The sequence below is a fragment of the Balaenoptera physalus genome (assembly GCF_965194825.1).
Source record: "Balaenoptera physalus genome assembly, chromosome: 9".
Classification (NCBI taxonomy): domain Eukaryota; kingdom Metazoa; phylum Chordata; class Mammalia; order Artiodactyla; family Balaenopteridae; genus Balaenoptera; species Balaenoptera physalus.
Genome location: NC_138888.1, coordinates 696,133 through 710,921, shown reverse-complemented (window position 1 = coordinate 710,921; position 14,789 = coordinate 696,133). Strand labels below are relative to the sequence as shown.

The following is a 14,789-nucleotide window of genomic DNA, read 5'->3' as shown; positions in this document are numbered from 1 at the left end:
GGGTGGGAGGGAGGGAGATGCAAGAGGGAAGAGATATGGGAACATATGTATAACTGATTCACTTTGTTATAAAGCAGAAACTAACACACCATTGTAAAGCAATTATACTTCAATAAAGATGTTTAAAAAAAAATAATAATAATAATCAAAGCTGGTAAGGAAACAAAAAACTCTTTGAGAAATATTTGTCTATATTTATCAGAATCCTTTCAAAGTTTCGCTATTTTACTCAGCACTACTACTCTTAATAATCTTGAGAAGATAAATCTAGATACAGAAACCCCTGTATACTAAAATGTGTACATCAGAATATTACTTACAACACCAAAAACAACTTAAATGTCCACTATAAGAAGCTAGTGAAGTATCACTTTCTTAAAGCGAAATAATTTTTCAAATTTCCATTTCTTTACTTTCCCCTCTCTTTCCCCGGGTACTGCCAGGCTGCAGGGGAAAGACAGCCGTCCCAGCATCGGGCACACGTCCCATAAGTACTCCTGGTTCTTCCCCCGCCAGGTACTAAACCACACCGTGCTCTGGACTCCACCTATATCTTGTCTCTTTGCATAAACTATTTGAGGTCTCCCATGTTTCTCCTCTGTGTTCTAGGGTAACATTAGTGACATGGTTAAATGCAACCCAGTAACGCTGGAAAGACCAAAGCAGAATTTTCCATAATAAGCTCCACATGATACAGAAATGGAAAACTGAAAATAAATACCTACTAAATACCCTAAATATCCACTGTCAGTAAGAAAGGGCTTTTATATTATCTTTCATTAATGCCGTCATTTCATTATTTTATCATTGACATCAGATGAAATTGGTGATTGTGATATTAATGTAAGATAATTTTTTTTAAAGTATATGTTTATTTATTTATTTATGCCTGTGTTGGGTCTTCATTTCTGTGCGAGGGCTTTCTCTAGTGTGGCAAGCGGGAGCCACTCTTCATTGCGGTTCGCGGGCCTCTCACTATCGCGGCCTCTCTTGTTGCAGAGCACAGGCTCCAGACGCACAGGCTCAGTAGTTGTGGCTCACGGGCCTAGTTGCTCCGCGGCATGTGGGATCTTCCCAGACCAGGGCTTGAACCTGTGTCCCCTGCATTAGCAGGCAGATTCTCAACCACTGCGCCACCAGGGAAGCCCAATGTAAGATAAATTTGATGGCATAAGCAAAGGTATATTTGTGACTCTTTGTTATACCTGCCAACAAATTTCGTGCACTTTTGTCCTCGTGTGGAGTGGCTTTCCTCTGTGGCTCACCTACAAGTTCCCTGACCTTCCTTCCTGCACTTCTCATGGGTCAGCAGCCCTACCCCAGACCACACTCGCACCCAGGGCACCCGTCCCTCTACATCACGCTCCTCTGTCTTCTTTTGATCTCTGGTTTCAATACCATGCATCTTTTTTGCCAGAAATCACAGCCTTGTTTGGCTATCACCTCAGCCAGGATAGATTAACTATGAACTTATTCCCACCTCAACAGTGAAGTATCTAAACGGATATATCTTAAGACAAATACACCAATGCCCTCCGCATGTCCAATAAGCCCAAAGCTGACAACCGCCCTCCGGAGCCACACTGGACCAGGCCCGCGTGGCACAGCTGCGTTTCCCGGCAGGACCGTAGCAGTATCCTGACAGCCTCTCGGGTCCCAGCCGCCCTGCGGAGGCCCTGCTCCCCGCGAGCTGGTAGGATTCCCCTTCATTTTCAGAGCCCGTCTCTTAGCTGCATGCATTGCTAATAATAATTCCGTTAGTACCAGTATAATCTTCTTCCAAAAGACTCACAAGTCTTACTTTGACAATTGAGCAATGTCAACGATGAAAAGCACTACTTTTGAACCATATCTCGCAACTTAGTCTGAGGGGCTCAAATCTTTAATTTTTGAAAGGGGATAATATCTCTCTCAATTAAAATTTATTAAAAATGAAAAAACTAGTCATGGGATCTGTCTCCTGCTTTCCCCAGAGTTATGCTATGTCCCCGGAACCAAGTCAGCACCACGCCAGCCACTTTGAATCAGCTCCCGAATAAGCCCCGGGAGCTCCACGTCACCCTCCTGGCTGCGAGATGCAGGAGCTAATGCCCACTTCGCCGACTCTCAGGGACACAGCTGATTCTCATGAGGTCTGGAATGTCGAGTGCCCCAGCAGGCGTGCGGGGCTGGCGGTTCCTCTCTCCCCAGTCCAGCAAGAACAACCTTGGGCAGGGCTGGGCACCACCTGCCACCAGGGAGCGGCCAGGGCTGACCACACAACCAGGAAGAAGGGGCTTGGAGGATTATGGCTTAGAACTACACGCATGTATTCAAATCCAGGGAAGTCACCTGAAATTCATGAGATGAAAAATAATAATAAAGAAAATGAGGACGGGGATGGAGGGGGGAGGGTAGCCATTTTAGCTGTAGCATTAAATCTGCAAGATTCAGAGGAACTAGAGCCACGTACCCACCCCACTAATCTGTCACGTGTAACTCTTCCCTGTGGTAGTACACCTATGGTATTACTTGCTTTGTCTCTTGTGGAGAGGGGAACATTTATAAGGTGCCTACCACAAAACCAGCCCTTGCATGTTTTTACCCTCCTGCCCCTACTAGGAGGTAAGTATCACCACCCAAGATGCAGACACCTCAGCCGTGGAAGGTGAACCTTCCAGGCCCCTCTCTGTTGGTCAGGAAACGGACCAAGCCACCCTCTATGCCTAAACATGCATTTTAAATGTTAATAGGCCTGGATTAGAACTCAGAGCGGTCTTTTTCTGCAAGTAGAAATTTCAAATTATTGTTTGATGGACCATTTAGTGTATGTTTTAAAACCAAAGCTTGAGTCCAGTATTTCGTTCTGTGGACACCATTTTAAACATCAGTGTGAGGTGCACCAGAGATTCAATGAAACAGAAGAATACTCCATACTGAAAAGGAAGCACAAGGTTTCTAAGGTTCACCCTGATCTCGGGGAAATGTTAGTGAACGGATAGCATGTATCTTAAATCAGATAAATACGGTACTAAGAGACAAAGCCCATTAAACACTCCTTGAGTCCATTACTGAAGAAGTGTTGCTACTTCACAGAGACCTTTCTGATCATCGTGCTCAGACAAAACACAGGGCTTTGGAACAATGAGGCTTTTTGTTAGAACTTTCTATTACAAAGACATTTAGCACTGCATTATTTTATCATCATTCCTCCAATTTCATAGCAGTTCTACAAAAACAAGTGTGGTAGAGAGTATGAACGTTTGAAAACCTTCCTTCAGGTTCTGTGTGGCCTCGTGGTTTCCTGAGATGCTGAACGAGAACGTCGGCTTCTCCAGCTGCCGGCTCTTGGGTGGCATCTCGTCAGGAGCCGGCGTCCGTGAGAAGCTCCCAGTCCTCCTTCCTCCCGTTCTTTCTCATACACGTAGGTCACACTTGCTTCTTTTATTCATGAAAATAATCTCGATGGCAATAGAGACCTACACAACGTTTTCTAATTGAAAATTTTCAAGTATTCAAAATAGTTCCTCTGTTCAGTTATGCTAAAGGGTATTTTGAGGCCAACACTGAATTTTCAGTATTCCACCTGTCAATCACCACACCCAGCCCCCTGCCTCACACCTTACTTGCCTCCTAGCCTAGCTCTTATCTTCTGGCTCTGTCACTCATGACCACTCCTCAGTATTACTGGCTGTGCTACTGAAAGGCTTCAAAAAGGACTCCAACAATGTCAAAAACCACACTAAAAATTTAAAATAGGTAATTGCAACGCATACTATGAATTAAGAAAAGCTGATACACTACAGTATATGTAGCACAACCTCATTTTGGGGATGAGTGAAGCATAATCAAGTGTGCATCCCAGTATTGTTTATAAGAGGATAGAAAAATTTAAACCTAAGTACCCATCAGCAGAGGATGCAAAGGCTAAATTAGGGTCATTGATGGATGGGGTACAAAGAAGACTTCAGGTGACCGCGATGGAAGCTCTGTAGTCAAGGACATGACAAGCTTCATTTATTCATTTTTCCAACATTCAATACAAATGGAAAGTAAACTATGTTGCCAGGCACCATAACACGCCCTGAACTGCAGCAATCCAGTGTCAGGGAAAGGAAGCAGGTACGGAAAACAGCATCGATGGTACAGCGCCACAAAGTACACACACACACTCGCGTGCGCAATCACACAGCGGTGGCACTCTCGGAATCAAAGCTTCAAACTTAAAGGGACAAAATGAAATCAATATTCCCATATACTCAAGTTTCACTAATATTTAACATTGCTTACATCTTTTACCAAAAAATCTCCCTCTGCATTTTAATACAAGATCATTCACTTTTCTGGGTTGATTTGCAGTTGATGTTACTTTCTCTTAATCCTTTCTCCTAATTAAGATTCTTTAAATTTTGTGGTCCTCCTTCTCCATCTAAATCCTTTTCACGAGAATTTCAAAATCATTTCCTTAACTTGCCGTGTACTTGCTTTCTTCCTTCAATGTTCCTGTTCATGGATATCTCATTATTTTTTTATATTTCAGTTAGAGCAAATGTCCATCGGCACCGAATGACAAACATTTTCATTGTAAAAGAAAACACCCTCGGGCTTCCCTGGTGGCGCAGTGGTTGGGAGTCTGCCTGCTAATGCAGGGGACGCGGGTTCGAGCCCTGGTCTGGGAAGATCCCACATGCCACGGAGTAGCTGGGCCCGTGAGCCACAATTGCTGAGCCTGCGCGTCTGGAGCCTGTGCTCCGCAACAAGAGAGGCCGCGATAGTGAGAGGCCCGCGCACTGCGATGAGGAGTGACCCCCACTTACCACAACTGGAGAAAGCCCTCGCACAGAAACGAAGACCCAACACAGCCATAAATAAAATAAATAAGTAAATAAATAAATAAATAAATAAATAAATAAATAAAATTTAAAAAAAAAAAAAAAGAAAACACCCTCGATTTCTCTTTCTCCCCAGTAAAGGTCTATTTCCTAAGTTCATCTCCCTGCACTCGATGAAAACTGTCATGTAATCTTAAATATTACAAAATTTCACCAAAATACAGGCTGACAGATAGAAAAGCTATGATGTGAGACTTGTACGAAACAGAGGAGACCATACCTGGGCAGTGGTCAGGCTGAAGGCCACGGCCGTGACCGGGTCCATGTGTCCTGCCAGTCTGCAGCAGAAAGTGCTGGAGCTGGTTCTGTACATGTACGCCTAGAAGACAGAACGCACAGGTGTTCCGTACTGCAGACTCGGATGGTCCACAAGGAACTGTGCAAAGCTTAAGTATGTTCGCCAGCTGATCAGGCATCAGAGAAGCAGCTGGTCGACAAAATGCCGCCTAAGCCGTGGAAGTGACTTCATGAAATGTGCTTTTCTCTTTTCCCTTTTAGAAAGTTTATCATCTTCACGAATTTACTTCATACTTTCTATTTTCTATCATAAGCTTCCACAATACCCTGTGAACAGTTTTCAATATATGCTCATTAGGTGGATGGACCTAGAGTCTGTCATACAGAGTGAAGTAAGTCAGAAAGAGAAAAACAAATACCGTATGCTAACACATATATATGGAATCTAAAAAACAAAAAATGGTTCTGAAGAACCTAGGGGCAGGACAGGAATAAAGATGCAGACGTAGAAAATGGACTTGAGGACACGGGGAGGGGGAAGGGTAAGCTGGGACGAAGTGAGAGAATGGCATGGACATATATACACTACCAAATGTAAAACAGATAGCTAGTGGGAAGCAGCTGCATAGCACAGGGAGATCAGCTCGGTGCTTTGTGTCCACCTAGAGGGGTGGGATAGCGAGGGTGGGAGGAGACGCAAGAGGGAGGGGATATGGGGATATATGTATACCTATAGCTGATTCACTTTGTGATACAGCAGAAACTAACACATTGTAAAGCAATTATACTCCAATAAAGATGTTTTAAAAAAAAAAAAAATATATATATATATATATATATATATATGCTTATATTTGATGACTAATTTTAAGGAAAGGGGTACAGATTTTGTATTTCAACCTTACCTGGAAGTCCCAAACTGAGTGAAAATGGTTGTGGTTCTTTTTGTCCTTTTCCATAAATTTGAGAGAGGAATGTCTATACTTTGCTTCCTACTAATCAGCTTGGAATTTGAGCAATGCAAATATTTAGAATTTTCTCCATAGCTGTTGATGAAATGAAAAATAAAAACATACATCCCTCTCTAATTGTATTACTATATTAAAAGATATATATGTGGAGTCACCACTGAATGCTTCATTTTAGGAACAAATGCGGGTATCAGGACACCATCTTGACGCCACATACGAGGTGGGAGAACTGCTCCAATTATTAAGCAACGAAATGTCCCAACAAGTATTTCTCAGCTCTACTGGGAATTAAGACAAGTGCCACATTGCAGGAGAAAGATCTTGAAGTGGATTCCTTTTCCCAAAATAATCTACTTTAATGTACCAATGAGTCCTTCAAATTTAGACTTTCCAAGTGATTCTGTCATTGGCTAAACAGTGGTTTTGAAATAAAGTCTACAAATAGATGTTTTATATATTTTGAACTAAAGTAAAGGAATAAAATATCTGCCTTTTCCCCTCTGGCCCAAACATGTGTTTATTTGAAACATATACGTTTACTTAGCCCTAAAAGTTCTCACGCAGCTACTGGGGTGAGGTCTCAAGAGAACCTGAGAATGTGCATTTCTAATGGGTTCCCAGAGGAGCCCCCACTTTGAGAACCACCGGGCCAGAGTAACCGTAACACTTTCACAGTATATCACCATCTGCAAAACACTTCACAACAGTTACGTAAATCACAACTGGCCAAGGTACGTGCACTTGAAATTATTAATATCCCTAATTTTATTGAGGAAACCAGGGCCTGTAGGGAACAAGTTACTAGTACAGTCATCACGTGTCAGACTGATTCTCAACTGGTTTCTCTGACTCTGAACTTTCTGCTTCACGGGGCTGCCAGCGACAACGCCCTTCCTGAAGGACTCGGGCTTCTCTAGAGGCCCTCTGGTCCCACACATGCTTCGGAACCATCCTTGCCGTTTCTCACCGACTCAGTGAGGGATGCTCCCAGTAATTTTGGAGGGTTTCTCAGGATTCAGGACTCTCTTCTCGTCTGCTGTTTAGATTGAGTGGACAAGGGAAATTACAGTGACCACACCTCTTTTGCATACGCTATTTCCAAAGATAAGATATTTGGAACAACACCAAACACTCACTGAACCTAACTTTTATATTAATTTCCTCATGCAGTTCTCTCTACAGTCCTACAAAGAAAACACAATTATTGTCCCGCTTCTACAGACAAGGAAGCCGGGGCTGGAGGTGGGCACTCTTCCCAGACTCCGCAGCTATGGGAACTGGGACCAGGCTCGACTCCAGGGCTGCCAACTTCAGCATTTGAACGCCTCACCAAGGCACTGTGCTCGCTTTCCGGAGCCTTTGCCTCGTGCTGTGTGCTCCATATCGTGCATCGGCTTTGTTTTATCATTTGTCACCCTAATTGTACTGTGTGTGCACATGTGTGTGCCAAACAGTTGATGCTCGATTGTTCAAATGGTACAGCCGCTTTGGAAACCTGTTTTGCAGCTTCCGATAAAATTAAACCTACACCAGCCTTCTGACCCAGCAATGTCACGCCTCTGTATACACCCAAGAGAAATGAAAATGGATGTCCTCCTAGAGACTTGTACAAAACTGCTCATAGCAACTTCATTCAAAAAAGTTAAACATACAACTACTTTATGACCTATCTATAAATTGTATGTCAATAAAATTATAAATTTTGGAGGAATATAGTGCAAATTACTACACACACACACACACACACACACACACACACACACACACACCCTCCAGATTCCAAGCTACAGAGGGCAGGGAAAAGCAGATTCACAATCACCACGGACTGAAAACCACCAGATCCGAACTGAAGTGAGGCCTGGCTCTGAGCAGCAGTGTCGAAGGGAAACGGCTCACTGTTTCCAAGCTTCCGGTGACGACCAGGTCTGCAGGTGACGCCCAGCAGCTGCTGCATATTCGGGAAGCAGGAAAGAGGCCCATGTCAGAGACTGTGACGTGCGTTCAACTTGTGACGGGGGGAACAGCTCAAACCACAAAAGTGTTGAATTTACAACAGAAGGTGTGAGAAGAGGAAGAAGAGTCGAACAAGAAGTAGACAAGCGTGTAAAGAGAAGCCACCAGAGCAAAGGATTTCAAGACATAAGAAAAGGGCAGGGAAAGAGGCCCGGAGGTAACTGGGTTGGTGTTGTGACTTGTCAGGAAGCGTCTCAGTGGATACATGACGGACGCAATTACAAAAGTAAGTTAAGTGCAAGCTTCTAGCTTCGGTTAGTATTTTTGGACCCAGGGAACTTGCCTGTGGCTAATGGAAAATGGGATGAGAAGGAGACAGAAAGTTCTCCGACACAGCAGTGTGCCGGGCAGGGCGAGAGTGGATGGGCCAGGAACCGTGCAGCCAGCCCGTGGGGACACGGCTGCACCTGCTTCCTGCCCTGAAAGACCTCGAACAAGCAAGAGCGCAGACACACAGCCAACGGGGCTGATGGGCAAAGAGCAGCTCTGAAAACCAGAAGGCGGGGTTTGAGGTTCATCGGCTTCCATCGTATAATTATCTCCCGCTGAAAAGTCCTTCCCGAGACTCCTCGTTTTCACCTGAATCTAAATGGGAACTAACACTAGCTTGTATTTGCATGTAACCTCAAAATGCACATAAGGTGACACCATAATATCTATTGTGAAGGAAGTCTAGGTAAGAGTTATTTAAGACACAGGCCTTTGTGTTCTTTATGAAAATGGTAGTAAATGAAACATATCTTTTCACCCAGAAGGTTCTTGAGTCAAATGAAAGCAGCAGTTTGCAGCTCCAAATATCAGAAATATTTTGTTAGATACGCACTTGTCATGAGCTGTACTTCCACAGAGTGGCAACTATCAGTCCAAAAGGACAAATGTGCTTTATAGAAATGGTGGAAAAGTAAGAAAGAATTCTGCAGATGATTCAATTTCATTACAATCCATGGGAAAAACAAAACGTTTTAAGTAAAGGTAATAATAGTTATTTGATTCATGAAGCAACTTCTTCCTCATCAAAGAGAAATAAGTTTTAGCTAAAACATACTAAGAAACAAAAGAAACTTGAAATAAAACCTGTATAGAGTAAATGTTACTCTGAAACTAAATCAAGCCCTGAGAAAAGGGGTGAGAAAAAAAGAAAGCAATATTTTTTGCAGGCAAAAAATGAGGGTGTGGCGCAAACCAAACAGGTGCTGGAAAAACGCTTTACTGCTCAAAAGTATTTCCACAAAAATTGTAAAGGACTGAATGTACTACTGAAAAAGATCGATGGCTTGCAAACAGGACTAGACCAGTTCATTATGACTATTTTGCAATTCTGCTGATGTCCATGAAGATGAAGTGTCTTTCATTTTTTCATCTCACAGGGCTCTAACATGTGTTCTTCATTTTTCCTTTCCCCGAATTATCCCCATAGAAAAAAAGAGAAAAAGAATTGCAAACAGAAGTTAATTCTGTATTTCTGAAACTTCATAATAGTGATATTGTCCACAGGGGAATCAACTATCATACTATGGTCACTTACTTTGCTTTTTAAAATATTTCCAGAAATGATATTTCTCAGAACTGTGCACATTTCTTCAGATCACTGAATTTTTATTTTAAAAAATAATTTTTATTAAAAAATATTTAAAAAATAATTTGTATTAAAAAAATAATAATCTTTTCTCAGAAGACCAAAATGTTCAAGGTTTAATACAGAGCCTTATTTAAAATCACACTGAGACAGAAACACTGCCTACTTCCAGTAGGAAGCAAAGACTCCATTAGAGAACATTAGTGACATTGTTCTGGGCTATCCTGTCAGGTTTGAGGCGGACACACAATCTCCTTCCCTCCTCAAGCTCCATCAACTTCTGGCAACAGGAACTATGACAAATAAAGTTACAGGTTCTGCAGGTTCCCCCCACTTCCTCTTGCGGAGTGTGTGCACAGCAGATCACTGGAATGGCACTGACCACTGGTCTAACCGCTAGTATCACATACCTAGGGGAGTAGCAGCCTTAATGGTCTGGATACAAATCCTTATCAACTTTAGTTCTAATAACAGCCTGGTCTTTTTCAGCATCTTTGGACTTATGATCAAATATACAACTAATTATCTGTAAGTATCCATTAGTTCATTCATTCATTTTGATTTCTTTGAAAATACAATCCTATAGTGAAACATTGGGGCCAAAGGGTCTGGCCAAAGAGTAGCTTCTATCCACCCAGAGCTTTGCCGTTATCCCGATGAAGTCATCACGGTGTAATCACAGCTTTCTATACAGTCAGATTCAAGCCATATTTCTCAAATGCAACCGCGAACATGTATTACTTCCTTTTACCCTACAGTAAGCGCTACAGTGCGTTGCTGCAGATGAAAACACTACGGGTAGGAGAATCAGCAGTTCCCAAACGTACAGAGCTGAACAGGACGCAGACGCAGGCTTCTCCTGACCTGAGCGGCTTCCCTTAGCGGCCGGCTACTGCCCTCCAGGAGGCCGGCAAAGGGGGCTCACACAACAGTGAAGTCAAAACAGTCCATGTCCCATACTGCTTCCAATGCCTGTGCTTGCCTTTTGATTTTGAAAAATTTCCAATATGTACAAAAGTGCAGAGAATTATACAACAAGTTCCATCTATACATAACCCAAATATAACATTATCAAGATTTTGCTCTACTTGCTTCAACTACCATCTCTTTTTTCTTTTTCTTTCTAGTTTTTGGGGGCAAAGAATTATGAAGTATTTTGAAGCAAATTGCAAAGATGATGGCCTATGTATTTTGTAAGTATCTCTAAAAATATGGACATTTTACACATAACCATACTTCCATTTTTACATCTAACTAAAATAATAATTCCCTGATATTTACTACCCAGTAAATATCAATAATTTCCCAATGTTCTCAAATGTCTTTTCACAATTATTTTGGGCCAATCAGAATCCAAACAAGATCTGTACATTGTTTTTATGTCTCTTTTATTTTGGAGCAATCTTCCTCTCCCTGCCTCTTTTTTCATGCCATACACATGTTGAAGAAACTGGACCAGTGTCCTGAAGGATGTTCCATATTCAGGATCTGTCTGTTTGCTTCCTTGTGATGCCTTTCAACGTGTTCCATTATCCTGTGTATTTGCTGTAAAGTCAGAAATTACCTACAAAGACTCAGTTAGCTCAGGCTCACTTTTTTTCACAGGACTACTTCCTGGGGAAGACTAATGTGGTGTGTACCTTTACATGGCATTAGTAACACACCTAAAGTCTAAACTGATCCACACTTAGTGATGTTAACGTTGGCCAGAAGGTCCAGGTTGTGACAGCAAGATACTCCCTGGGAGAGTTTCCCATCAATCTTGTTTTTAATTGTAGTAACAACATTTAACATAAGCTCACCCTCTTAACAAAGGTTCACATACACAATACAGTGCTGTTGACCTCAGACACCGTGTTTACAGAGAGCCCCAGACTTACTCATCCTGCATAACTAAAACTCTGTGCCTTTTGGCCAGTATCTCCCATTTCCCACACCCCTAGCTCCTGGAGACCACCGTTCAACTCTCTGCCTCTGTGAGTTTGACCATTTTAGACTCCTCATATAAGTGGAATCACGCAGTATTTGTCCTTCTACGACTGGCTTATTTCACTTAGCATAACGTCTTCAAGGTCATCCATGATGTCCCATATTGCAGGATTTCCTTCCTTTTTATGTCTGAATAACATTCCATTATATGTATTTACCACATTTTCTTTATCTATTCATCCATCAATAAACATTTGGGTTGTTTCCTCAATGTGGCTATTGTGAATAGTGCTGCAATGACACAGGAGTACAAATATCTCTTTGAGATCCTGACTGCAATTCTTCTGGATAAATACCCAGGAGTGGAATTGCTGAATCATATGGTATTCTACTTTTAATTTTTTGAGGAACCTCTACACTGTTTTTATAGTGGCTGCACGATTTTACATTCCCACGAGCAGTGTAAAAGGGTTCCAATTTCTCCACATCTTCGCCAACACATTATCTTCTGTTTTTCTGATAACAGCCATCCTAACAGGTGTGACGTGATAGCTCACTATGGTTTTGATTTGTATTTCCCTGATGATTAGTGATTTTGAGCATCTTTTCATGTACCTGATGGCCATGTGCATGTCTTCTTTGGACAAATGTCTATTCAAGCTGCCTGTGAGTCATTCATCTTTATGATCTTTATCTGATTGTTTCATCTACAAATGACATTTGCTAAAATCAATTACTTCATTTGAGATTGCAAGAGGGTGATTTTCTAATTCTGCCATTCATCCCACTTGTCTGGAATTTGTCTCTAAAACAGAACTTTTCCTCTTCAAATTGAGTATTTGGTTAACTTGAAACATAGTTCAAACAGGACAGGCAAAACAAATGCTTAATCCTTTCCCTTGAAAAGACATGCTTCTGAGTAAGGAATTGGTACCCTACTTACTTCCCAATGGGGACCAATGAGGTTATGTTTTATATTTGTTTTTGTTTTGTTTTATTTATCTCCTTTGTAGAATGGCATTTTTAAAATCATGAGGTTTTCGACATAAAATGATTTAAAATCAATTGCAGTCATTATTCTTTTGATGCTCAACTGGGCCTTCTCTGGCCAATAGCCTTTGAGGTTCCCTCCTGTGGCTTTATTATATGACCCTTTCCTTTTCAATTTCTTCCTTTCTTTCTGGCACAACATGCTCCTGGTTACTCTGCAACAGACCTGTAACCAGCTCTTCACCCAGAAAACTCTGGTTTCCATGATGGGGAACAGCATTGAGAGACTGCACTGAGGAGGGTCTTAGGAACGTCCATGCCTCTGAGCATTTTCAGTGGCCAGAGCTGGGAAACACTCACCTGTCTTTATATTCATGCACCAGTTCCACAATGTTTTAATTAGAGAGTCTTTCTTTTTTTTATTATTTATTATTATTATTTATTTTTTTTTTTTGGCTGCATCCGGTCTTAGTTGTGGCACGCGGGATCTTCGTTGAGGCATGCAGGATCCTTTTTTCCCATTGCAGCACGCAGGCTTCTCTCTAGTTGTGGCGGTGGGTTTTCTCTCTCTAGTTGTGGCACGCAGACTCCAGGGCATGTGAGCTCTGTAGTTTGCAGCACAGGGGCTCTCTCTTTGAGGCACGCAAGCTCAATAGTTGTGGCGCACGCTTAGTTGCCTCGCGGCATGTGGGATCTTAGCTCCCCGACCAGGGATTGAACCCACGTCCCCTGCATTGGAAGGCAGATTCTTTACCACTGGACCACAGGGCAAGTCCCTAGAGAGTCTTTGTAATATGTTTTAATACCTAGTAAAGCACAGTCCCTTAACATAATGCTCTTTTTTCCAGGGTGTCTTGACAATTGTCACTTGTTTCCAACAACTTTACAATGAAACTGCCTAGCTACAGGGAAACCTATTGATATTTTCACTGGGGCAGCGTTAAATTTACATATTACTTATACAGCACTGACTTCTTTATCAGCTTGAATCTTCCTGTCCAAGAACAAGATAAGACTTTATATTTCTGGGGGGAAAAATCAAGTTTTCTTCATATAGGTTTTGCAGAATTCTTGCTACATTTATGCCTGAATATTTTGTCCTTTTTAAGGCTCTTCTAAATGGACTCTCCTCTTCATTATATCTTCTCACAGGTTATTGTTTTTATACATAAAGACCATTGAATTCCAAATATTAACTCAAATCCTACTATTAATACTTTCCTGAATTATTTTATTGTTCACAATGCCCATTAATTTTCTTGGGTTTTCCAGATATGCAATCTTAACATCTATGAATAAAGATACTTATAAACTATTCCTTTTCAATTATAATGTCTCCAATAAAGTTCTCTTGCCTAATTCCATAGGTAAATACCTCCAATACCCCAAAATAGTAGTGGAACTAAAGGGCCTTGTTTCTCTGTTCCCAGCCATAGAATGCCTCTAATGGTTTCTCATAAGATGCTGGCGTCTGGAGTGAGATCATCATTTTATCATTTGAAAGAAGCATCATAGGTGTTTTATCAGAAATGAATGTGGAATTTTGTTGGAATGGCTTTTCTGCATATTTTAAGATGGTCATACCAGTTAAAATATGCACTTATTAATAGAGTTCTTGATATTGAACCATCCTTGAATTCCATGAACATTGAACTTTTTTTGTTTCTGCTTTACCTTCTTTGTTAAAAGTAAAGTATATGTGTTTTCTTTAACTCCCTTCAGCTCATTTGCAAATATATTGTTAGTTTTCATCTGCCTAGAAAACATATTTTTCTGGTGTGATCTCATTGTCTGTGAGTGTGTTTTTTGGTTCATCCTTATCTTTTTGTATTATAAAAAGCACATATTCAGAGTTTGTTTGACATTGTGAAGGTTCTTCAATGCCACACAAAAGATACTTAGTCTATATTATACATGATATTGGATATTTTAAGCAGAAAAGCATCATTATTAGCAATAATTTGTTTTCCAGCCATTAAAAGAAGTTTGTTAAAGTCTCCCATTATGATTGAGGATGTTTCCTTTTCTCTTTGGAGTTTATACTACTTTTGCTTTATATATCTTGAAACTATGTTATTGGGTGCATAAAGATTTAGAATTACAACATTTTTATATAGACTGTCATCTTTATCACTGTTAAATGTCCCTCATTATCTGTAGTAATGCTTTAATCCTGAAAGTCTACATTTAAGTATTCTCACA

General features: G+C 41.2%; 1 protein-coding gene across 1 annotated transcript in view; it reads right to left on the bottom strand.

The window, feature by feature from the left end:
* Positions 1–2,339: 2,339 nt before the first annotated feature.
* The window catches only part of WDR27 (WD repeat domain 27), a 71,905-nt gene continuing 59,455 nt past the window's right edge, over positions 2,340–14,789 (bottom strand). The window contains exons 20-23 of the mRNA XM_082474043.1: positions 7,791–8,027; positions 6,014–6,058; positions 5,092–5,190; positions 2,340–4,201 (exon numbers count right to left, since the gene is read on the bottom strand). Coding sequence (XP_082330169.1) covers positions 4,085–4,201; positions 5,092–5,190; positions 6,014–6,058; positions 7,791–8,027 — 498 coding nt within the window. The 3' untranslated portion in view covers positions 2,340–4,084. The remainder of the gene's footprint in view (positions 4,202–5,091; positions 5,191–6,013; positions 6,059–7,790; positions 8,028–14,789) is intronic.